The sequence below is a fragment of the Cylas formicarius genome, unplaced genomic scaffold (assembly GCF_029955315.1).
Source record: "Cylas formicarius isolate icCylForm1 unplaced genomic scaffold, icCylForm1.1 PGA_scaffold_4__25_contigs__length_36172078, whole genome shotgun sequence".
Classification (NCBI taxonomy): Eukaryota; Metazoa; Arthropoda; class Insecta; order Coleoptera; family Brentidae; genus Cylas; species Cylas formicarius.
This window is the reverse complement of record NW_026844334.1, coordinates 25,725,171-25,752,506: the sequence shown is the minus strand read 5'-3', so window position 1 is coordinate 25,752,506 and position 27,336 is coordinate 25,725,171. Positions and strand designations below refer to the sequence as shown.

Below are 27,336 nucleotides of genomic sequence, written 5' to 3'. Positions count from 1 at the left end.
GGAGAAATAGTTTTTTTATAAACTTTTTAATATTTGCCTACACATTGATACAAATGTCATGTTAAAAGCGTAGCATATGTAATTGATAAAATTTGATAGTAACGAATAATTTTCGAACTATGCCGGCAAAGGGCGACTGAACTTAATAATTTTGCTCAACCTCTGTCAATAAAACATTTAAATAAGGAAGAAGTGCAACAGACCACTTATAGGGTTAGTATTTTGTGCCTGTGCTTATTGCGTGATTATTGTGAATGTCATTTGTCAACTTCTTTTATAAAAAGTTCTTGTTTATCAAAAGTATTGAGCATTTAATCTAAATTTGTGATGTCAAGTTCGACTCAGAACCTGCCAGTTTCCCAGATTCTTAAAACTAAAAGTGAGCTAGATGACGAACCGAAAAAGAAATCCAGAGAAGATTGGCGGAAGGCGAAAGAATTAGAGGAAGCCAGAAAAGCTGGAACTGCTCCCGCTGCTGTAGATGAAGAAGGTAAAGATATAAATCCCCACATTCCTCAGTACATATCAAACGCGCCTTGGTATTATGGTACTACTGGGCCTACCTTAAAACACCAGAGGCCCCAAGAAGAGAAACAAAGGCAGTATTCTGGAATTGATGAATGGTATAAGAGAGGTTTGGATACAACGAAAATTGTAACAAAGTATCGAAAAGGTGCATGTGAAAATTGTGGCGCTTTGACTCATAAAAAAAAGGATTGCATGGATCGTCCTAGAAAAGTAGGTGCCAAATATTCTGGTACAAATATGTTACCTGACGAGTTTGTACAAAAAAATTTGGCTTTAAGTTTTGATGGAAAACGGGACAGATGGAGTGGTTATGATCCTGGCGAGCACAAGTCAGTTTTGGAAGAATTTCAAAAAGTGGAGGAAGCAAAAAGGCAATTAAAAGCAGAAAAACTGGATGCAAATCAATCAGATGAAGGTGAAGATCAGGATGAAGACAAATATGTAGATGAGGTGGACATGCCTGGTACAAAAGTCGATAGCAAACAAAGAATTACTGTGAGAAATTTGCGTATAAGAGAAGATACAGCAAAATATTTGAGGAACTTGGACCCAAATTCTGCCTATTATGATCCTAAAACTAGATCGATGAGAGAAAATCCCAATCCAGGGGTTGATGAGACGTAAGCTTAGTTGATTTTTCATTTTTTTCAATATAATTTATAATATATGTCTTTAATTATTCAATAACTGAACATTTCAATTGATTTTTTATTTATTTTATAGTTACCAAGGTGAAAATTTTGTGCGCTTTACTGGTGATACTAAAGGTCATGCCAAAGCACAGTTATTTGCTTGGGAAGCTCACGGGAAAGGTGTTGATGTACATTTGCTAGCAGAACCTACAAAGTTGGAACTTTTGCAAAAGGAATATGAAAAGAAAAAAGAACAGTTTAAAACGAAAGTGCAGTCAAGTATTTTGGACAAATATGGTGGCGAAGAACACTTGGATGCTCCTCCAAAAACATTACTGCTGGCCCAAACTGAGGATTATGTAGAATATTCTCGATCAGGTAAAGTAATAAAGGGGCAAGAAAAGGAAGAAATTCGATCCAAATATGAGGAAGATGTTTATATAAACAATCACACAAGTGTTTGGGGTTCATATTGGAGAGGTGGTCAGTGGGGCTACAGGTGTTGCCACTCTTGTGTAAAGGTGAGTAAATTTAATACTGAGTGAGACAAGAGATGGTGACAATATATTAAACAGTTTTTATTAAAAAATCTGTATTATTAAACTATAAAGGTTGCAGATGAACATTTTTGGTAATGGGTATTTCATATTTACAATATATTTAGTTATATCAATTTAAAAAATTATTTCATTGCTGGGATATTCTGTTAACTCAACTATTATTTATTTTCACAGAATTCATATTGTCTTGGTGAAGCAGGAAAAGCTTCTGGAGACACAGTTATTGAAGATAAATTCAAAGAATCGAAAGAATTATCTAACATTAATGAAGGCAAACCTAGTGAAAGCTCGAGTTCTTCTGAAGAAGAAAATGATGTTAGGTCAAAGACAGAAAAGAAGAAAAAGAGAAAGAACAAAAAAGAGAAGAAACGCAAAGAAAAAGATAGAGATAAGCTTGATGAAGCTCTTGAAGCAGAAGAGTTGCACCAGAGAAAAGCTGACGCATTGTTGAGGTTAGATGAGAGAAAGAGACCATACAATAGCATGTTTGAAGTAAAGAAACCTACTGACGAAGAAATGGAAGCTTATTATCTCAAGAGGAAAAGAGGAGAAGATCCTATGAACCAATTTATGTAACATAAATAACAGGTGGAAATATTATGTATATTATTTAATATAATTGTTTAACATGTGATATATCTTCTATTTTTTGTGACAATAAATTGCTAAAAATATTTTCTACTGCCTTCAGTAAAATATCTAATTATACACGGATCTAGCATTTAGGAAGCCTTATTTTGCTACATGAGTTTCTTGTTTCATGGACCCGAACGGCTTCTGACATTTCTGGGATATTACCGCACGGGTTTGCGAGCAAAAAGTATAGAATGCAACACATTGGTGCCAAATAAACTCGTGACTCAAATGCGGTTTACCACACTTCTTGCGTAAGGTTCACTTGTGCCATTTAGAAACCTAACTTTTTTTTTTGCGGAGTTCAATAAAAAAAAATAATTGACTTGCGATCCAAATTCTTCCCTGATATTATTAACAGGCAACAAAATTGACACCCGACTAGAAATATGGAATAAAGCAGGTTGGCCAAAAAATCAAGTCTTATAAGGATGCCACTGAAAAGATCCAAACATTTTTTTTTAGGACTACTTGCACAAAGGGTTGTGACTTTCTACCATTTTATAACTTTTTTCTTTTATGTTATCTTCAATAAAAATAATTGACCATCGAAATCTGATTTGTAATAAACGCAGTAATATCCAGAGTGCCGCAAGATAATGTGACAAATATCTCCTTAATTTGACATAGCAAAATTAGCAAAATTGTTTTAACGAGTAGTAGTAGTGTTTTATCCAAGGATATATATTTTAAATACATTTTTGAATTGTACAGCATAGCAATAAAAAATATATTTTTAAAATGTTTATTTGTAAGACACTATATGGTGCCATCTACGAATCACTAGCCGAACAAATATCTATGGTATTAATTTCTCTTGAAATGCAAATTTTGCAGATTTCTTGGAGCGAGAAAAAAGCAATTAAGCGGTACCTATCAAACAGTTTTTAAATAGTTCTGTTGTTTAGGGCCAGGCATCGTCACTGCAGTCTACGAAGCCCTAAATTTGAATAAAAAATAAGTTTTTCGTTCCATAATTGATAGATTTATCTAAATCTTCGTTTATATTAGGTTCCTTATAATAATAATGTTCTGCAACAAAATAATTAGGGTCGTGGTTTACTATTTTCAAAATTTGAAGAATTATTCACAACAGAGTATCTATGGATATCTTTAAAGTTAATGTGATTTGAAAAAGAAACTCTATTTTGTAAATGTTTAAAAGATCACATGGTGTATTTTCGAAAGATTAAGTCACCCTTTTGGTGTACCTAGCCTTATTGAAATAAAAATTAATTTATACGACTGTTCGATATATAATGAGCATGCAAGATTAGTAGAATGCTTTGCACATACCGGAGTATACTTCAGAGTTCTTAGTTCTTAGCGAGTTTGTTTTGTTTTCAAGTACAAATGATTGGAACATTAATTTTTTTAACAACAAATTGTATTAAAAAAAAATCATGAGCACTTGAAAATGAGAAAAGATATGTATATAGCATCCAACATAATAAATTAAGAACAAATTCAAGTTTCTTATGTCAAAAACCACCACGTATGTTCAAAAACCATGCGTTGTTTAGGAAACGCTATGAAAACTCTATGTATCTCGAAAGTTAAGCATTTTATATAACTTTTTACTTTAAAAATACTTGAGAAATTACCCTGTGAAATATCGGATACTTATTAAAAAACGGCTTGCATGCCAGATGGTCTGTCCAAATAGTTTTGGTTTTTCCAATTTAATAAATGAGTGACTTAAAAAGTTTACCACACGTCTTGCATACTATACTATCGTTAATTAGTTAATTCAAACAAACAAACAAAACAAATTAAAAACAAACAAAATTTCAACAATTTTTGTACTTTCATATAAATAGTTCTTATACGGCTAAGGTACTACCGCAAAGTGATCTGTGACTAAACTGATAGAGGAGCCTCAAAAACCTTATTTCACCAAATTTTCAGAAAGCTGCTAGATAAAACATGTTCCATCCCCTTTTCTAAATTATTAAATATACTTTGACAAAAACGTGGATTTTATTTTAAAAAGGGAAGAGACGGCTAGCAGGTAAATTAACGCGCAATAATTTATTTTAAAATAAGGAAGATGGTGCCGAATTTATGTAGTGACGGCAACACTTTGCTACTGTTTTACTTATAAATGCCTCAATTGCTTCTATTGGAGTACCGTAAACCATCGGCTATAGGTGTCCTCATAAATAAAAATCTATTGGATTTAACTCAGAGTATCGAAGTGGCCAAGCGGTGGACAGGTATACTAAACTCTAGGGTGCATACATTTATTTTGTTTCGTACATTTAGAGGAACTTTTTCTAACAGGATCGTTAATTCTTATTGAAGAAACTCCACTGGACTTAATAATTTTAATCTGTTGCGGTAAAATTAGTTTAGATATTAACAAAAACAAATAGTTATGTTTATCTTACAACTTTTTTCACCACTACTACATGCTCCAATCATAATGGGGAAATTTTGTCGAAATGTTCCTCCCTCTCCCCTCAGTGGTAATAATGTGCCTCGTACGTTTCGCTGGCGCAGTCAGAATCACCGAATCGGAAGTGTGAATTTCGTTATTACGTAACTCTTATTGGCCAAACATTGGCAATGGGGGAGCAGCGGCAACCGATTTGTATCCCCCTCGCAGCGGGAACCGTAATTAAATCTAATTAGGCTTGGACGAAATGTATTTTGTGGATCGCGTAAACTATTTGTTCAATAAACATTTCTGCTGGTTTTATTGTGCGTTTGCGATCTTTCACACACAAAAACAAAGGAAACTGGAATGTAATAGTACATATGCGAAAATAATGTGATATCCCAAAAAGGAAAAAAAACGAAGACGTGGAAAAATTCGATTTGAAGGTAAATAATAATAATAACAAGTAATAAGAGTAATAAAACCTCATTATAAAAAATCATATTCTTCGTCATCTCCTCTTGAAGTCATAATTAACGCATCGATGGTTTCATCGATCAAGTAGCCAGAAGATCCCACATTTGCTCCTCTTCAATGACATTCTGAACTGCATTTTGTCAGTTCTTAGTGACATGCCGGTGTGCATGCGCATCTGTTATAACTTTCAGGCCGTATCTCATAAAACGATGTTTGTATAAATTTTCAATTTCCTGTGTTAAATTATCTTCAAATTCGAATATTTTTGGCAGTTAACCAGTCGATAATTTCTTGTTTTCTAGTATACTGATTCAGCTGGAAGGTTTTTGATCACTTCATTAGTCTTCAAAAACATCCGAATTCATGTTCTCATTCATCAAAATAAAAGATTTTTTTGTGCTCTCTTTGGTACTAATTTATACTTGTCAAGTGTTTAATAATTTGTGTTTTTAGGCAAAATCATTTGTTAAAGCGTCCATAAAAGTTTTCTAGTTATTAACGGAATACTGTCATCCCGGCCAAACTCCATTTTGGAGGTTCCACTATCTTCCTAGGTGGACTTTCCAACTCCAGTCATTCGGGAACACTGGTCTACAGTTTCGTGTCCAGTATAATTCGGATAATCGTTTTGTATGAAATCATGCACATTTAAAATAATAACTTTTTCGCTCACTGATACTGAAGAATCGGAACAGCTTTACTAATCTCGTAATAAGCATTACTAATCTTTTTAATACTGCACCATAATACTACACTACGGGTAAACAGAAAATACTGATGCGTTAAACTAAGAAGATATACTTTTTACAAAATTTGTGGATTCCTCCTGCGTCGGTTTTTGCTGAGTCGAAATTGCTGACGTTTCGAGAATCATCCTGTTGGTTTCTTCAGAGCTTGACTGCAACAGTTTCACGCAGGAGGAATCCAGAAATTTTGTAAAAAGCATTACAGTAGCCTGTGGAAGTTTCTTTGATAAATTAAGAAGATACACTTATACAGGTGCTACCGTAGGTATATTTTAATTACTCTGTGATTAAAGTGTTATTCATTATCATTTACTTTATCATAAAGGAATAATGATATGCCATATATCACGTAAGATGGTAAGCGATCAAAACGTGATAAAACATTTATCAAAAATGACAACAAACTCTATTTACATACTTAGCACTTAGCCGGGTTCAAGTAAATAAAACAGACCACAAACTAAAAGCAACGTAAACACTATAGTGTAGTTTGATGAAAACGTTGTTTAGTTTGTGCACAAAGTGTAGTCTCAATCTGTAAACATTGATATCTAAACCTCTTATTTACAATTTGGAAGGATTTAGAGCCAAGCAGCTATATGTACTACAATGTTCTAACCTCAAAAAGTACTATGTGTTGATTTCTTTAAACTGCAGGATGAAACATCTTTCACAACCTTATTGTAGTCAATGGTTAGGACAGTATATATAAGTTCTTCTTCTTCTTCTGAAGTTGGCGCTGCTACTAGGCAATTTTCCAGCACTATTTCGAACTGCCCCAGATAATCGAGAATGTTCTCCTAGGGAAGTTTACTTTTCAGATTTCTGTTTCTGTTTAAGAGACATTTAAAGCTGTTAAGGAGATAAGGTCAGTTAGTAGGCAGGTTCAGAGCTCCCAAAAAAAAACACAGACAAACAGGCAAGACTGTCACATCTAAAAACAAAAAAGGACAAACAAATTACAGCACTATGGATCTTGGGACGGGCGTGCCTGGCCTAGGATGGACCATGGGACCAGGCTCGTCAGATCTGAGACAAAATAACCTCGACTCCTAACTTAAAATTTTATCCTATTATAATCTAAAGAACATATGACCATTTGTATGATCACCGCACTCGGGGTGCTTAAAATATTTTCAACACAAAGTGGTAAGTTAAGTCCGAAACTTCTAAAGTTTACGTATAAATTCACGCCCGGGACCTTTGTTATAGGGCACTCGAAAAATATATGATTAAGGTTCTCAACCCCGCCGCACTCGCAGAAAGGAGAGTCCCTAACCCCTATCCGGGCCAGGTGTTCCCCCACCGCGCAGTGTCCAGTTCTCATTCTAATTATAGTAGTTATATGGCGTCTGTCTATGTAGGCAATTTCAGAAAACCATCTTCTATTAGGAAAATTATGTTGTATTAACTTTCTATATCTTTTACCTCTGTCTTGTATTGGATTTTTCCACCGTTCTCGAAAAACATTAGTAATATCTCTAACAATTGTATTCTTCACGTCATGTAGTTTCATATTCAAGGGGATGTTTAGGTCCTTTCCTATTTTAGCCGGAGTATCCACTTTTTCTTTACCTTCAATACCCGAGTACCCCGGTATCCAGGCCATCCTAATATCTACTCCCATACTTTTAGCCCTCATCATCATCTCTCGGACCTGTAACGTTATGTAGTCCATTTTAGTGTCGGAATTTCCATTTGAAATTTTAGAGATCCCGCTTAGAGAATCTGATAAAATAATAACTTTTGTGAAGCCTCTTTGTAGAGCAACTCTTAGTCCCTCCTTTATTGCTATCGTCTCTGCTGAGGCAATACACATTTCTTTGTGAAGTTTTGCCGAAAATTTATAATTAATTTTTGGTATATAAACACCAAATCCAACCCTCTCACCCTGTTTAGAGGCTTCAGTAAATACCAGACAATGTGTTAGGATATATTTCTCTATTTTCTCTCTAAAATGGGCTTCCGCATTTTCTCTATTTATATTTAGCTTAAGTGGTTCGATCACGGCAATAGAGTTAAAAAAGTCTACGTTAAAGCACGGGAAAGTCGCACTCGAGTAAAGTCTGTTACGGTAAGGCAAATACTTCTTAAATGCCTGTTCTATCTTCATCTCTATCTAAATCATCTCCGTACATACCATAGTAATTTCGGAGATTATCTATGAGGTCTGTTAAAGGGTGGTCCGCAATGGCTAGGACTCCAGCCAGAAAGGACACTGCCAGTTTTCTCCTCCTTGTATCCAGGTCCAGTTCCGATGCTTCCGCCAGCAAGACATTCGTTAGTGTTGACCTCATACATCCCAGCGCTATTCTCAAGCCTTCAAAATGAATCACATTGTACTTGTTAAGTGCAGTCTACACGTTAATATAGTAGTATAGGTTAATATAATAGTATATAGGTTAATGGTCAAAGCGATAATGACATGGAGAAATTTGTTGGCAGCCGGGATGCAGAAATGCGAGTTAGGTACATGCTGAGCATAATGAACAAAAAACAAAAGGAAAACAAGATCTGTATACCTGCAAAAAAAATTTCAAAAAATCGCGAATAAGAAGCAAAGGAAAAGAAGAAGCAGAAAGAAAGTTGGAACATACTATAAATATGTAAGTCAATACTACCTAGCAAGCCCGATCTTAGGCCAAACTACGTTGCCCAAAACTAACCAAAACTAGGTTATACCGAGACCAATCCAGTTCATCTGTAAGAACAAAAAGCGAAGAAACGAGAAAAAAATAAGCAAAAGTTTTATGATATGCAATATTTGCTAAATTTGTGGTCAGTTTTTGTTCCTTACCACGTTTCTTATGAACTAGTTTGGCGCGAAATCGGGTTTGGACAGGTTACCTGTGTTAAGCGGTGAATTACTGTACTGTATTTGAAAACGTGTCAATGATTAAAAATAGCTTTATCTACGGAGAAGCAAAACAATTCAAAATTGGTTCAATAGGTCGATTTAATTGTTGTTTACCCAACAACTTCAAGAATTTATTGCCATTTGCTTACACCTCTTCAAATTACTTGCTCCTCAATCTCGCCCGTTAAGTAAAAAAGTCACTGACATTTTCAAATGCGTTTTTCTGCGTTCGAGAGCGTAAAAAATTAGCAAAGGTATCGAATTTTATGCAAATATCTTCACGGGTTTCGAATATACCATATATCCAGACTTTCGTAGGTGTAAAATTAAAACAATATTAAAGTATCCGTTAATATGATGTTCCTGCGTTAATGTGTGCAACATTCGGAAACTTGTCCTCGTATTTTCAGAAAACCCAAACCTAAACAAAAGAACGTGAAAATAAATGCGAATCCGCGCGATAACTGAAAGAAAAATAAGAGCGCTTGACAAACGACCCCGCAAAGAATTCACTTACGACTAATTTCGGCGGTGACAAACCCCATTGTCGATGTCTTTCTCCCTCTTTCTGTGCCGTTAGCTAAGTAACGCGCCAAATTAAGAGGGTCCTTTTCAGAAAAACCGGAAACAATAACACATATTCGCATTTATCTTCCGGGACGGCTTGGTGGGAGTTGCGGCGCGGTCGACCCGAAGGCTTTTTACCGTCATACATCACGCGACGCGTATCAGTTTTACTGATTCTTTATTTCTTCTTGGTCGGGGTCGACTTTTCGCCGTCACTTAAGACCGATTTATTTCGAGTTGAACAATGGCAATTTTTCACTCGGTTGGTCGGAGAACAAATTTAAATCTAATGTCCAGTAATTAACTATATAGCAACTATGCGAATAGAATCATAAAAAACTTGATATCAAACGAGCAAACAATAATCAAATAGTGGTTTACGTAACAAATCCTGAAACGGTCGGGTAGGAAAATTTGCCTGTTAGTCAAGTAAAAGCGCTTAGAGAGCTTTACTTTTGTATTGTACTATTGTAATTATTTTTCTTTCTACTCTAACATAATTTGTTATTATTAACCTGATTCAAATTATCAGCTTAACTGCTTTAATCTTTTCAAGCAAATTTTTGCGCAGGTACAAAGATTAACCTAAATTCTCTATGCGATATATCTTCAGATCATAACCTAAAGCTTAATGCCATTGAGACAGTGACCATATTATTTGGACCATAAATACAGGTATACTTTGTCAAAAATTATCTAAAATTAACAATTAATGAAGTTGATATGGAGTTTAAAACTAAATTAAAAAATCTGGGGCTATTTATACTAATCTACGATCCACAGAACATCAAAAATGCCTCTATCAATACTCCTATTGGATTGCTCAGGACACTCTCTCCAAATGGTGAAACAATGAGTTCCATTCTTAAATTATCTCTATGCTGATTTAGTTTATAATTAAGTAAATAGTACCATTACAAGAAAAAATAGTCGCGATTTTGATTTCAACGTAACACGGCTTTATTTTAAAGAACTTGTATATAAAGTTGCTAAATTGAACAATAAATTAACAGCAGGAAATTTAAACGATTTATTCTTACCTAATTACAAAAAAGGTAAGAAAAATGTTTCTTGTTTATGTACGTGAGTGTTCCTTTTTTTTAAATAAAAAATTTTAAGTTTAAAAGTGATTCTTCTCCTATTATCGCATTTTTTGTTAATTTGTTGTGATGATATGGTAAATATCCTGCTTTTTGGATATTGAAGACACAATAACAATAGTAATAGTAATAATAATAATAATAATAATAATAATAATAAAAGGTCAGTTTCGCACGTTTCCGATACTTTGGCTTGGGGTTTCGGAACGCTCGAATGTTTTTGGTAGATTTTAGCCACTGATGATATTTCGACATTTGTGAGTTATGACGGCCAGGTCACACTCCATTTAGTGAATGCATTCGTGTTGTTGCATAAATATACCACATGATCTTCTTCAGTCACTCGCTTATTAAGCACTCGCTCAGCTGCTCTCGTTTGTGAAAAATAAAACTCGTGATTAAAATGAAGTTTATTGAACTTGTTTTATTATTGTTGTATATTATATTATCAACATTAATATTAAACCTACCGCAGGTATTTGAAAATTATTTGTTGATGTGAGATTTTTGGAATACAGCTTGTTGATAACATTTTAGAGAAACATCGATGAGAAACTTGGACTAAGATTCTGTGTATTATGAATGCAACATGCAACCTATAATGAACAAAACTTTAGTCATTATAAACTGTTCAATTTATCGATATTTCTTTTATTTAATACTTTGCTATATATCCTATTTCTTCGTGAATGTTGTTATTTTCAAATATTTGTTTAGGTCGATATTTAACGTTGATGATTTTAGCATTTCTGCTTATTATCTTCTTTGTTTTCAGGCACCACAAGTCCCGCAAGTATCAAAAAGAAACCAGTAAAAGCTTTATAAGAGGAGAGCCTGGAATATGGGTTACAGTATTATTTCTGATGCACCTGTAGATATCTATTGGTAAACGTGTCGGTTACATTTACTTTAGTAATCGTAACCGCCTTATAGGTGACTGGATTCTTCTTTTCATAAGCATAGTTTTAAGTCTGTGTGATTCAGTATGTGCGATGTTTATAAATTTTGCAGTGTTGGAGATTTCGTATTGAAGCTAAGTGGCTTTTGCAAGTAAATTTGATTTTTAGCGATCAAGATACAGCAACAGATTTGTACTTTTAGATCTTGTTTTTAAATTTGCACAGTATAAGAGCAAAAATATTTATGAAGTTATAAAGTTGTTATAGGTTACTTCTAATATGGGCCATTATTATGTTTTTCTACTCCCGTCTGTAAAATACCTATTTACCCACCGATCTAGCGTGCGGGAATCGTAACTTTATCGCGTCAGTTTCGTTTCCCACGAATCCGAGCCATTTCGGACATTTCCGGGATTTTACCGAACGGATTTGGGAGCGATCGGATGTCTTCGGAGATATTTCCCACGCTTTGAATTTTAACGTTCGGCAAATCTGACAGTCATGTCAATGAATGTATTCGTGTTTTGCGAAAATGTACCCAAAAACTAACGGTCGTAGAAAAAGTATAGTATGCAACACGTTCGGTAAACTTTTTGACTCACTCGTTTATTAAACACTCGCTCCGCTCGTGTCAAATAAACTTGTTAGTCAAATGCCGTTTACCGCGCTTGTTGCATAATATACTATTTTCTACTCCCGTCTGTAATAGTATATTTTCTACTCCCGTCTGTAAAATACCTAATTACCCACAGATCTAGCGTGCTGGAAGCGTCAGTTTCGTTTCCGACGAATTCAAGCCATTTCGGACATTTCCGGGATTTTACCGCACGGATTTGGGACCGATCGGATGTTTTCGTAGATATTTCCCACGCTTTGAATTTTGATCTTTGTCAATTCTGACAGTCATGTCAGTGAATGTATTTGTGTTGTTTTGCAAAAATGTACCCAAAAACTAACGGTCGTAGAAAAAGTATAGTATACAACACGTTCGGTAACCTTTTTAACTCACTCGTTTAATAAAAACTCGCTCCGCTCGTGTCAAATAAACTCGTGAGTCAAATGCCGTTTATCGCACTTGTTGAACAATATATATACTATTTTAATATGGGATAGCCCATATTTGTAGCAATATTTAAAATAGTGCGCTTTGTTTTAGAATGCCGCGCGAAATACTTATGGTAACTTCCAACGTGAACACCAGGAAACGAAAGACAGAGGATATGAAAAGGGCTTTACAAGCAGTAATAGAAAAACGTATGGATACTCTAAACGCAGCTAAAACTTTTAGTGTTCCAAGGACTACAGTACAGCGATTAGCCAAAATGGATCATCTTAGTGTGGAGCAGGTTGTTTAGATTAAATTTGAGTGAGGTACAGTTTTGAATTCGGGACATGAAGTGACATTGGTTCGCTATATCCTTGAAATGCAAGCCAAGTTTTATGGTTTAACACGCGAAGACATTAAACATATGGTATTTACCTTGGCAGAAAGAAATGGCATAAAGTATCCATTTGGAAACACAAAAGCAGCAGGTAGGGGCTGCCTAGATCTATTTTTACTAAGGCATAAAAATACCTTGTCAATTAGAAAACCTACTGCCGCAACTTACGCTCGCGCCAAAGGGTTTAACAAAGAGTGTTAACAACTTTTTCACACTTTTGCAAGAAGAGTACGAAAAACACAACTTTCCCACTGATCGCGCATTTAATGTGAATGAGACAGGCTTTACTGTGCTTCAAAATAAGGTCGCTGATGTAGTCCGTCGTAAGGGTAAAAGACAAATTGCCTCTTTAACCTCCATCGAGAGAGGCTCTTTAATCACTTTAATAGCCTGAATGAGTGCAAGGCGAGACTTTGTACCACCGATGCTCATTTTTCCTAGAAAAACTATGAATATTGAAAGGCACTCCTCCAGGATCTATATCAGCAGTTCAGCCTAGTGGGTGGGTTCAGCCCATGTCGTTCGCCCAGTGGTTCAAATATTTCATCGACACGGTTGTGTGACGCCTGTTCTTCTAGTCTTAGATTGACATTACAGTTATACGTGTAATTTAGACGTCATTAATATGGCGAGAGAAAATCATGTTGTGATAATCTCATTACCCTCTCATTCAACTCACGAACTACAACTCCTTGACAAAACTTTCATGGGTGCGTTAAAGGCTAACTACAGTGAGGAGATTAGGCAATATATTCGTCACAATCATCGTCCTTTATCGCAATAGGATATTGGCGAACTGCTCGGAAAAGCCTATCTTAAAACTCAAACCGACGAAGTTGCAGTTCAGCTAGCGCGGAATTCATCCGATTAATAAAAATATACTTTCAGAAGCGGACTTTCTTGTTGCTGAAATTGAAGCAGAAAAAGAACACTGCACCGCTGAAAAAGATATTTATGACGAATGAGATTTCCTGTTTGGTTTCACAGAGAACTGCAGTAAATACAATCAGTTATAGAGCCACCCAGTCAAGACCACATTCAACCTGGAAGAAGAAAAATATTCTCACCCTTTGACATCTCACCGGTTCAGATATCTAAAAAGAAAACAACAAATAGGCCTAGGAAAGCATCACAAGCAGCGGTAATTACTTCTTCCCCTTACAAAAACGAATTATTGTTGAGCACTGCCAATAAAACCACACAAAATATTAAACCAGTTAAAAGATAGATTTTTTCTCAATCAGCAGAAAAGATCTTGTTTTACAAAACACCGAAGAACAATAGAAAGCAGCAAACAAAGGAAGATTCTGAAAGTGAAGATGACGAAATGCAGTTTATACCAACCAATGAAGACGAAATTGATGATATGCCTGGACAAAAGAAGCCAGATGATTTAGATGCAGAATATATATTTTGTGAAGGCAGATTTTCTGAAGACTGCGCAGGTAAAGTCTGGATTCAATGTTTAATGTGTAATTTGTGGTGTTATGTCGACTGCGCAGGCGCTGATAGAAACGACTATGTCTGTGACTTTTGTCGCTTTGAATAATATTTTTTGTGAGTTAATATTTGTAGACAAAAAAAAAAACATACTTTCGTGAAAAAACTTTTTTGTACTCCCGTCTGTAAAATAGCTAATTACCCATCGATGTAGCGTGCGGGAAGCACTGTACCACGCCAGTTTCGTTTCCCACGATTCCAAACCACTTCGGACATTTCCGGGATTTTACCGCACGGATTTGGGAGAAATCGGATGTTTTCGGAGATATTTCCCACGCTTTGAATTTTGACGTTTGTAAATTCTGACGGTCATGTCAGTGAATGTATTCGTGTTGTTTTGCGAAAATGTACCCAACAACTACCGGTCGTAGAAAAAGTGTAGTATGCAACACGTTCGGTAAAATTTTTAACTCACTTGTTTATTAAAAACTCGCTCCGTTGCGCTTCGCTCGTGTCAAACAAACTCGTGAGTCAAATGCCGTTTACCGCACTTGTTGCATAATATACTATTGTTAGGTTCTACTTGTTCGGCAGAAAAAAAGGATATACACCAAAAATTTGTCAGATATGTCAAATAAACCAAATGATAGCCCATATTTGTAGCATTTCCTCTAATAATTTGATAATTTTACCGAGTTTGTTCAAATCCTCAAAAATAAAGAAAGAAAGGAGCCTAACCAAGGAAAAATAATATCTGAGGAAAAAAAAAGTTACTTATCCGGTAGAAAACATATCCGAACTTTCATATAGATAATTTCTGATTTAATAACTCATCAATAATTAACGAAAAATCTGAAGGCACGTTTTATGTTCCGGAGAAAGCAGCTTATATCGATAAGAAACAATTCATATTTAATGAAACTGTCTTATTAATTTTCTAATAAATTAATGCACCCACACATCTACGTTCCTTTGTTATTAATGATGTATCCGACAAAACATTTAAATTATATTAATATTCATTTAATCTCAGGATATTCTATCGAGATTTGGTTTGGGAATTTGAGCAATGCTAGAATAGTGCGGGTGCCAATGAAAATTCAACAGTCCACCATGAATTTTTTCCTTGAGAGTTATTTAATTAAAATAATTGCTTTCGTACAGAAAATGTAAACAGTCATAGAGAAAATTAATGAGTTTATAAAATTAAAATTAAAAAAATATAGAATTTTTTTTGTGATTAAAATATGTAGATGTAGAGTATATATTTGGAACATTTATTAATTCAGTTTAAATAATTAAATTTGCAACAAAAGATATAAAAGTGTTCATGACTGATGATGAGTTCTGCCAGAACCTGACGGGAAGGTAACATGCACCCGTGCTAAACTCCGATCAGAGCCTGGTAGTTCTCTCTAAGGTCGGAGCTAACATGGCTTCTGTTTTAAGGAACATGTAATTAATTCTAATACTCGGTAGCACTGTCGACACAAAGGCAAACCGATAATGCCCGTCTGGGTATTAGGAAATTAATCTATAAAATAAATTATGGATAACTCGCTCTCAATTATGCCACACATACTATTTTAAGCAGGTTTCAAATTATTAGTTTAGACTTAGATAAAAATTAATGTTTTTTATGTGTTTGTCATGTCATTGGCCTAGAGGCGCCTGACGTTTTATATTAAATACTTATTTTTATATCCCAACCTACCTAGGAAAACGGATTTATTCAACAAAATAGCAGTATTTCTAAAGACTAGTCAGATGGTGACTAACGAAATATTGAGTATGTTTCGACTAGTTATTGATATAAGTAAACAATGCAGGAAACTTGGTACATAGGCTGCTTTTATCATACTAGCAAATGGTCATCACCAAAAACGATAATCATGTTTGGGACAGAAAGAATTACAAAAACACTTAGAAAGTTTTATGGTAGTTTCTCAATATTGAATTGGAGTTATTGTTTATTAAATTGTTGATGTAGGACATTGCTTCCTCTGAGTAGTCCGAGTGATCATAACATAATAAAGTTTGTGAAGTTATGTATTTGCAGAATGGTTTGCAAAGTTAGTTGCAAGTTGCAAGTAAATGAAAGTTAAGTTTGCTTACTGATGAACACTTTTTAGAATCGAAACTAGGAGTGAACAAAAACATAAAAAGTCTTCGCGTTTGTACTCAAAACGCATGATTTACGATTTTAATATCTGTTCTTTTTTTTATATTACAGATAACCCTATAAAGGCATTAAAAGTGTGTTGGATATTTTCTGGAAATTTTTTAATCAAATCTTACCAAACGTACTAGAATAAAAATGCTTAATTATTGTTGTCTCTTTTGTCGATTTGAGCAAAAGAACTATCGCTCTTCTAACTACTAACGTAGAAAATCAAAAGTGGGCTATGTAAGTAATGATAATATTAATTAAGTATAAGTCCTATTTAATTAGATAAATTGTATAATATATTATAAAAGAAAACAGGTTTTTTTTCAATCTGTTTTTTCAAAACTCAAGATGTGGCGCTTTCATCCAGTTTTGCTAGTAATTTTTAATCGGCACTTAGCTAATTTTTTAAATCGCCACTTTTTGGCTGTTAACTGTTCATTTAACATACTGCTTAATTGAAAAATATGAAAGATTTGGTTTTTCTGAATAGTATTTTTACGAATATACTATATAATAATATATAATACTTAATAAATATCAAAATAATAAGAAAACAATGCGTAGTTATATCTGGGTATGTTGGTACTCCCGTTAATCAATCTCTTCATCCACGATAGGGCAGAAATCATAAAGTGTTAACTTTCTCTAAAATAGAAAGAACATTAATGGTATGACGTAATTTTGTTAGATAACTTACATAATAGTGTTGAGATCTAAAAAGAATGATTTATCACTAAACCCCCAAAAATAACACCTTATGATTTTCGGATTGAAACAAAAGGCACTGGTATATAATTATTTTATTTTTTTCGACTCACCTTGTAGACACAGATGACAGAAAATTAAAATTTAACAATCACATTGATCAAATTATGGACTCAGTTCACAGGATATGCGGTTTTATTATTCTCTGGCGGTCTCGACATTAAAAATCTATTGATCATGTCGATGTTGTTCAGAGGCGATTTCTAAAGCAACATAGCCTTAAGCTTGATAGCACGTACCGAACTATTGGGACACCCAACTCAAAACTTTTAAGGCTGCATAAATATTATTCTCTAAAAACAAGACATTCATGCGATAGCGTATTGTTAACTTACAAACTTCTTGAACGGCTTCTGCAGGATTTACTATGCAAATAAATGTTAAATTCGAAAGAATAAGTAAATAAATAAATGACTTACTTTACATAAACCTATCCATAAAAGTCATTCCGGTTAACTCTGCCTTATACAGTGTCCGGAAAAACAAAAAAATTAAGGACCGGTTCGAGAAATTATCAATAAAGTTTTTCAAAAATTAAAAAATTGCGGTGTCAAAAAAATATTTCTAATGAATTTTATAAAATAACTTCTTTCTAATTTGTCGATTAACCTTACATTTAGCAGTTATTGCCAAGGCTATTTTGTAAATTTAGACCAAATTTGACGGAAAACCCATACTGCCAGAAGGCCTTAGCTGGTCATGACCTTAAGAAAATGTGCTCGAGCTTTTTGCAATTTGCAAAAATCTTAAAATAAGAAGTTTGAGGACATTTTCTTTAGCCATTTGGTACGAACTATTTTACGTCAAATTTACTCAAAAAATACAATAGAACATTGGTAATAAGTGTGCTAAATTCAAAGTTCATCGGAAAACGGAAATTTCATTTAAAAATTTTTTTTTGCAGAACTAAATTTTCTTTTCTTTTTCGATTTCTTTTCTGGTAAGCTGAAACATAATAAATTTAATTTAAACATTGAAGCAAATTTCATTGATTAGTAAAGCTGTATTATAAGTTAAGTGAATAGTTTGTACCTTGCTCTGTTATTGCGCGTTATATTAAATACATAAATACATAAATAAAACAATAAATACATAAATAAATAAATAACTAGGTAATTCGGTACAACTCATTGTTTCTTTTGAGCACACGCGTACGTCCTTGTAACCGGATATGTTTACGGGAAACCTCGTTCTCGGGTCCCAATCCATGAATAACAATATAAAACGATCCCCCAATCACCTTATCGGTAAACATATCGCGAGCATACGGGTTACGTTTGTCCCCGATTTCAGCCCTGCTTGTATCCAATAACTTCTCCTTTACACGCGGGGATTTGAATTTAAATTTTGTTCCTTTGATATGCATCGCATTAGCTTGAATTTAATTGTTTCATTTTATTGTCATCTGCGTTGGCTGCAAGTAATCTGACTCTGCGTGCATTTGCTAATGTGGGCTTATACTCTTACGCTTTTAGGTACAGTTGGATTTTAACATTGCTAAGTTTTAAAGTCCAGGTTTCATGTGAAACTCTATTGGGACAATGATTTAAAAGAAAATTAATAATTATAAATGCCCAAGAACAAAGTATTATAGTATCATTATAAACTTCGGTTGCGGTTTCACAATTTCCCCCAAAAATTGTTGGGTTTTCCTTGGTTAGCGTGGTTGTTAATAATAAAAAGATTTCCTGGACGGACTTTACATATTTCAGAAAGTCGAGGGGACCTTCTTAACCTCAGGACTAAAAATGGTCCTCGGTCTTAGACGAGCGCGACTACCAATGCTAACAGGACTAGGAGTCCTAACAGGGCATTGCCATCTAAGAAGAAGAAGAAGAAGAAGAAACTCCAATTCATCTCCTAAGAAAAAAAAACACCAAAACAGCTATTTAACTAAGAGGTTTTGTTCATATCTTGCTAGGATGAAATCAATATACAAAACGTAAGGAACGGCGAACACACTTACACTTATTTGCAAATCATCACTCCGAATTCATTCAAAATTGTTTAAAGTTTTGAATTTTTTTTGTCCCTATCCACAATCATCATCAATTTGGTCCTTTCTTCTAATTTTTTTTGTACAAAAATGTTATGAAACAAAATGTGGTTACTAAGTAGGACAAAGCATTCGCAATATTATTTCATGTTGTGAAATTAGCTATGATTAGCTAAGACTACTTTGAAATGATGAGGTAAGAATTATGAATTTAGGAAGAAACTTACGAGTGAGTTAGACAGCCGCAACAAGGTGGTTTCGATTATTACTTTTGGTTAGTTTATTCCATAATTAGATTAATCCATTTTCCCTTTTAAAACTGGTATCAGAAACACAAGATAATAAAGTAATTTTTTTAACAGAGTGTATATTAATAGCTACTTTAAAAGAATTTTTTTAAACAGTTTATTTCATACTATGTACAAGTCTTTTGGATTCCTCCAGCGACCGTTGTTGATGAATCGAACTTCCTCAATCATAATGTTGGCCTCTTCAGAGCTTAACTAAACTAGCTCGCATTCTGCTCTCTACCTTGTTATATACTGTTTGAGGGGGGCGTAGCTAAAAGAGAGGCATGAAGATTTTCTCGGTTAACTCCAGATTCTCGAATTTTAATATACTTTAAATAATGTTTCGAGTTTGAGGAATAAGAATTTACGTATAGAGTTCCTATGTTGAAACTAACTAGGATGTAATTTGTAAGTAATTTAATGGTTTTAAATTTAAAAAAGTTTAATATGGAAGCTAGATATTTTGCTATAGAATAATTGTAAAAGCTCAGGATTCTAATAGAGAAAAAACTTTAATAGTATATTTAGGCGATGCATAGATGAAATTGGAATTTTTTTAAGTTGACGATAAGACCCGATTGTCAGAATAGATTGATTTTTTTTCTTTTGTGGCTTTCAATAATATGGGAATCAGTAGTCCGAGACAATGTTCATGTCCCACCTTTAGCTCTGCCTCACTCAAACAGCAGGTACAGAATAGATTGCAATCCGATCGATTAGGTTAATTGGTGTCATTTCCTTAACAGTTTGCATGAGCTAATTAAAAAACATGTAGGTCCCGTTCCCATCGTTTATATAAATACTGTTATATTTATCGAGCTAATAATAATGCTAACATAATAGTAGTTGAGTATACCTAGTAGGTGCTATCATGTTTCTATTCAATTGTAATATCTTTGACAGCAGCAAATTTCATCCCTTTGAAGCCTGTTTGGTGGATGCATATAATTTTATAGAAATCTTCATATGTAGGTTATATTTTGTTTGTTGTATTGCGATAGTGGCTTCAGTTTATGAAGAATCGGTTTTCAGCATCTTCAAATTTATTTCAATTATTTCTTATTTGACAGGCGGCAAGTCATTGAAAACTTACAAACGTTTGGACTTTAAACAAAAAAAAGCAACAATCGGCGAGCCGGTGTGGCTCAGTTCGCTTGAAACACGCTCAATTCATCCAAAGGTTGATAAGCATAAAAACCATGAATCATTTTTTTATTTTTTTGTTAAAAGGGTGGATGCGTTTCAGCAGAATGGCACAAAGTTCACGTCATATTAGCTGTGAATAGACAAAAGTAGTTATCCGTTGGCTCATTAATATTTATGCCGATATAAATCACCGACGTTATAGGGAAACGCTCAAATTTTTCCTACACAAAGGCCGAAAGGGCGGAGATAAGCCGATTCCGATGGGGGATGCTTTGGTTATGTTTAAAGCGTGGCACGCGGCTCGCCCAAAGAAAATTCGGATCAAATTTGGTGAATAAAATTGCTTTTACGTGATCAACGTTGTTTAATGTAGATGTAATCCGGATTAAATCGGGGGCAAGTAGTATGAGTTATCTACTATAGTATAGTACTTTATATTGCCATTTGCAATTTACCTCAAGCAATTTAAATATTTGTAAAGCTAAATCTGATTTTAATAGAAATCTAGAACCCGTTTTTTTGAGTGGATTCACCAAAGAGGCATTTCTTTAGCTTAGAAAAATCTAGTCAACGAAACAGTGATTAAAGTTACGTAAGTTAAGTAAGCCTACGTTTTAACAGGTGACTTTGATTGTTTTGGTTGTCGTATCTTGTCGATGTTTCTCTTCCAGCGCATTAGAATATTATAGTCAAAGAAGCCAAGAAGTTGCTGAAATATAGATCGTTCGACATCGCAATGCAGAGGATGTGGAAAACCAAAGCCACTCTTATCATCGGCTGCACACAATGTCGGAGGGATTATTTGATCAGCTATACAATCTCCCCGGTAGACTTCTAGCCTCTGAAATACAGAAAACAGCATTGTTGCTCGTATCTTAAGGAAAGTTCTACGTAGTTTAACATCCTTAAAATTTCTGAACATATATCGTAACACTTTTGACTTAGAATCCGGTTGATTCTCCATGGAATGGAGTACCATCAGAAGGCTAATGTGCTAATATTACATTAATTGTATTAGTGTAACTATTACTGCTATTATATTATATTTACTTTGAATATATTTATCTTTAAATAGAGTTAAGTGCGCCACTTATTTACATAAATAATTTAATAATAAAATAAAAAAAACGATTGCAAATAAACAAAAGATCTCCTGAAGTAGTGAAATCTACTTGCATGTGGTGAATGACACACCTGGTATAGAATAAACATGTAAATGCGAATAGGTCTTTTACGAGCACAACCGATAAAAATTGTTATTTTGAATAAAGCTTTTTGTTGTAACTATTACTATAACACTTAAATAGTACTCGAATACAGGTATTTTTGTATCTAGTTTAATGTTGGTGATAAATTTCGTTGAATATTATTCTCGCTTTATTTATACCACTGTAAATACAAAAACAATATAATTGTCTTATATCGAAAACTAGACATTAGAAATAACTCACAAATATATTTGAATTTCGATATTAAGCTTTCAACATTGTAACAATAACTGTATACGCAAGTTCCAACGAAGATGCCACAGCAATTTGTAAATACCTACAGTCAATAGGTGATTTTTGAGTTTAGATCAAATATTAAGTCACCCATAGAATTTTCTAAATCACTTTTTAGGCCGTGGAACTGTAAAGAATAGTTATATCACCTACAAAACAGAATTATTTCTTTTGTTAATCATTTTTAGAAGTAAAAAGTAACTCACCCAATACTGTTCCTTGTGGAATAGATTTTACACTTTCATATTATCCGACAGTTCCGTTCAAACTATTTATCAGGTAACTTTCTAATAGTGGATTTGCCTTACTCCTAACTTTCTTCTCCAATTCTACAATGTATTTAAAATAATAACATCAGTGTCATAGTCTTTGGAAAGATGAACAAAAACACATTAGAAATAGAAGTTTTCAATCTATGGCTACGCTCAATCGCGTCATTGATGTATCGTATTTATCTGGTGCATTGGCATTCCAAAAAGAGCCTTATACTTTCATGGAGAAGTCGGATAGGCTCAATAAACCAAGTTTCTCGTATTCTTAATGGCCTGCTCGGAGTTTTATCTTCTTCTAAATACATTGTGCCGTCAACAACAAACACCATGATATGGAGTTGCTATCATTAAAGGGGGGAGGGGGTTAAATTATCAACTCAGATCCTCATTTTGTTCACAACAATTAAAACAAATAGATCAGTTTATAACTTCAATTAACAACTAAGACTAACCCATCTTTCTACGCTTAATTTAATTGTTAGTTGTTAAGGTCTTACTGTTTTAGTTAAAGTCGAGAATCTACGAATGGCTCGAATAATTAACGTTACTTTATCGGAGTCGTTAATCTATTCGTATCCATGCTGCAGAAACAGTCGACTTAATAGAGCACAGGATTTTGTACGCACGCGACCTTCCTAAAGAGTAACGAATCGGGTTCACAGGCACTTTGCGATACTTATTGGCTCAACAATCAACGACACGTTGTTGAGCGGCAGCCGGCACTTCAATTTTGACACGTGCCCACTTGATTTATCGTAACAAATATCTGCCGCAAACTTTACCACTCGAGAGGTCTAATGCGAGTGTGTGAAACTTGAAATGGTCAGTTATGATGTGTTTTAGATGCAGGGGAGCAGTTACAGATAAAATCATTTAGTACACTCATGTTTGTTTAGATTAAGCACACTACATTGCTTAATTTCGGGAAAAACAATTACGAAAAGGACACCACATTTTTTAGTATGAAAAACAAAATATTTTGGCAGCACTTTGTCTTATAATAAGTTTCGAGACTAGAGGGCGTCAAAATTCAAATTTGGAGACCAAAGGAAACATTTTAGAGGCTAACAGGAGGCTGTCTCTCCCTTAGTTAAATAAAATATATGCACAATATATATGGAAAATGCTGCCAGATGGAATCTTTGGGAAACGTCAGGCAACCGATCCTAGTCCACAGGATTAGACAACTGACGGATGTATACCTGGATCAACACTAGCACACGTACGATCCGTGCATGGTTTAAGGATATATTATTTTGCATCTTTAATTTCCCTCAAAATTGTTTCGTGGTTAGAATTATTCCTTTTCTCATTTAAAAATTCTACATTTCCGAAAGTCATGGTTTTTCTATAAGCAAAGTTAAAATTTAAAATTAAAAGTTACAATAAGTGCCTGTATAACAATAAAAATATCGAACATCAGCTTTTTGTTAACATAATTATTTGAGAATTGTCTACCTCACAAGTACACATACTCGTTGTTACGGAATTACTAGTAATTTCAAAGAAGTTGCATAAAAGAACACGAACATCCGGATATAGGTGAGCATTTTCTCAAATGCGATTTATTTAGCAAACACTCTCGACTAATAGTCACTTGATGGTGACTAGTTTTACGTTTACCTTGCGGTGGATGTACATGGCATGGAAATATAGTTACTGCCTGTCTTCGGTTTTTTCCTTTTGGCGGAAACACCTTGGGTGGAACTTGAATGCTTATAATAGTAGGACTCATTCACATAGAATATAATTGCATTTTCAATTTTCTGTTCTTGAACAATTTGTTTTAATTTGTTAAAAAATTAATCCTTCTGTGGGGTCAGGTAGAGCAACTGATGTGGCCTCTGGAATTTGGAGAGTTATTTCAGGATTGCGCTGACGAAAACCAGTAGCCAGCCATTTTATCCATCTTGTTAAAAAGGAGCTTAATATTCATTTTTTCAACTATGCTGGAAGCTAACTTGCGTAAATCCACACTGGTCAGCCAAAAAATGTAAAAAATATGGTACAAAATTGGAGTGTTATAAATGCCTATACATTTTCTGTAACGTAAAAAGTTGTTTTGCCTGTCTATATCATCCTACCTACCTTTCCTCGATTAATGTTGTAGGTTGGTTGGTATTCTACAACATTACTGTTATTTTTGGAAACATTTATAAATTGATTGCCTTCTAAAATACACAAAATATTCACTAACTTTACCATTTTAAATATTTATTTTTGTTTTTAACGTCAACTTTAAAGGCAGTCGCGACCCGAACTACGGGATCGTACCTATAAATAATTCCGAGGCGATTTGCTCGGCCACTAAGAGGGTCCTATCAACCGGAACTTCTTGTGTATTCTCCTGCGGCTTTTGGCCTTTTCAGTACGTATCAGCCCACTTTACTGCATTTACGGGCTCCGATTTCGACCTCTCTCTTGTTCGGAATGCCTAGCGAATGTGCCCCCTAAAAGCCTTTTCAATGTTTCAATAAAGCTGAAACGGTTTTGCTTTATACTCCTTTCTGTAAACCGACTGATCCGTTATGTGGAAAAACAAACAAAAATTATTCGTATCGTATCGCTTGCCCCGTTTTTTATTCACCCCTATAAAAACTTTGTTCGCAGTGTTTTACTGAGAATATGCAATTTGAAAAAAATTTAAAGGAGCGTGATGAGAATTGATCCAGAACAATTCGCGAAAGAGAAGCCCCATAAAAACGGAACGGCAAACGTTAAAAGCCCGTGCGTAGATATTTTCTGCGATGTTTTTCGATAATTTTATAACAGGGTTAAACCAAGACACATTCAAAATGCATAACAATGTAATGCAGACACAAAGTAATGAGAAGCAAAAAAGCACCAGATTTGTCCAGGTTATATTCCTTGAGACCAAAGTGTCAGAACCTGTCACAATAAAATAATCCATTATTAGATCATTTAATATTACACATTACAGAATTTTTATCGAACCAAAACTTAGAAATACCAAAAGGATCTCGAACTTCCCTTGTCTTTATTTTTAACTTACACAACGTTTCGGACAGTTGTATCACTACCCGTTATCAAGTGTAAACAGTTTACAACAGTTTATATGTTCGACATCCTTTTAGTATCTCTACTGAATCAGTGTGAACCAAAACTTGTTTTGTCAGTGTTTGCTCTAAAATATTCTGGAGCATGCATTTTTATATTTAGTATTTGACGCAAAGGTAATAATTTGTTTTCGACATTTTTAGACAATTTGGAGCTCTAGAAATATAGTATACAACACGTTAATAAACTTCTTCAGTCACTAGTGACGGAGACGGCGTTTATTAAGCTTCTGGCATGATATGCTATTAAAAAACAATGGTTAAAATTAGCAACGTGCATTGAAGGTTAATATTTAAGATTTTTTACCATATTACTCCAAAGTCGTGAACAGGGTAACAAAGTTCATAAAAGTGGTGCTTGGTATACTTTTTCTACGACCGTTGCGAATACATTTACCATGTCAAAATACCAATCAGTGTTCTAAATATCTACCAAAAACATTAGATCGCTTCCAACCTGTGACTACAATACCAATGCATAACTAGGTGTTTTAGAGTAGTGAGTAAAAAAAGGTACTTAATGGCAGACGACATACTTTTATAATTAGGTGCTTATAATTAACAAGTCGGGAGCGGAAAGGCAATCAATATTTCTAACAAACCCGCAATATAAAAAAAAAATGTGGAAAATATTATTTGCTCACAAGCCCAGTACCTTAACTGCATAATTAAAGTTTTGATTTATATGTCAGTAAGTAATTGAACATTTGGAGATTAACTTTTAATTTTTATGAAAAAGGTCAGTTCACTCACTTTTCCACATACCAGGCAAAGTAAATGACTTGAAAATAATTTTAAACAGATTACTTTAGGCAAGGAATAGAAAATCATTAATGTTAGACTGACCCAGATTTGATTTAAGTAATTTTTGTATATGAAAAAGTATTAAAATTAATGGGTAACAGGGAAACGTGGTTTAAACTGCTATATTGCATATTATTGAACATAACCGGAATATTCAAAATCCTCAGTCGAGTCGCTTTGCTTTTTAAAACATATTCTTTTTACCTGGGGGTCTACAACCAATACTACTTATAACACCATACCGATATGTGGTGCTATTACGAGTTCTTCATAATTACATCGGTATACGCTTTTCACACAACGGCACCTCGAATCGGCAGCAACAAAACGTTACCCACTTGCAGCGCCATTTAAATGAAGGCCGTAAAATGTATAATTTTTAATCCAAAGATATAACAGTATAACGGACGGGAACGTATCTGCTCTTCAATTGTTCTAAATAATGTATAATGCATTAAAAAACCCATAGACTCTCATTAAGTTATTCTTGATTAAGATCCCCTGGAGATTAGCAGTAAATTGTTCTCATTACGGCAATTTTGTATTTTAAACCGGCGAATACATTACGTGTTCACTGAACGCGTTTAAGAGATAAACGAACACGCTCGTTTAGCGGAAATTCTTTTTTAAACACTTGGCTTTGTTTACAATAAAGTTTAAGTTGTTCAGCACTCGGCTGTTAAATTTTATACTTCCAACGAGCACATCTTAAATGAGGTCTTCAGAGGCGTAACATCCATTCGCTGGGAGTTTTTATAGTTCTTCGGGCTTAATCAATTAAGCTTCTAGTACTCTTAATTGCCTGCTCTTTCATGGTGGTTAGGAAATGAATTGGGGCTTAGTCGCAGTATAGATGTGCTGTCGTCCACCCCATGATGTGGTGGTGTCTTTTTGTATTGCAGTATCCTTTTGCGATTCCTACCAGCAAGCATCAGTCAGCAAGTAAATTTTGGAAAAATACTCAGTACTGAAAAAGTTTCAATAGATCCACTTTTCGTTGTTATTAAATGTTCAAAATAATAGAAAATGTTTTGATGTTAATCTAAGTGTCTA

At 34.3% G+C, this 27,336-nt stretch overlaps 1 protein-coding gene across 1 annotated transcript; it reads left to right on the top strand.

Annotated features, from left to right (window-relative positions):
* The first annotated feature begins 218 nt into the window (after positions 1–218).
* On the top strand, positions 219–2,414 carry LOC132700659 (pre-mRNA-splicing factor Slu7). The gene is made up of 3 exons (XM_060668132.1): positions 219–1,148; positions 1,252–1,681; positions 1,895–2,414. Exons 1-3 carry the CDS (start codon positions 328–330, stop codon positions 2,294–2,296), a joined length of 1,653 nt encoding a protein of 550 aa, XP_060524115.1. The 5' UTR covers positions 219–327; the 3' UTR covers positions 2,297–2,414.
* The last annotated feature ends 24,922 nt before the right edge of the window (positions 2,415–27,336 follow it).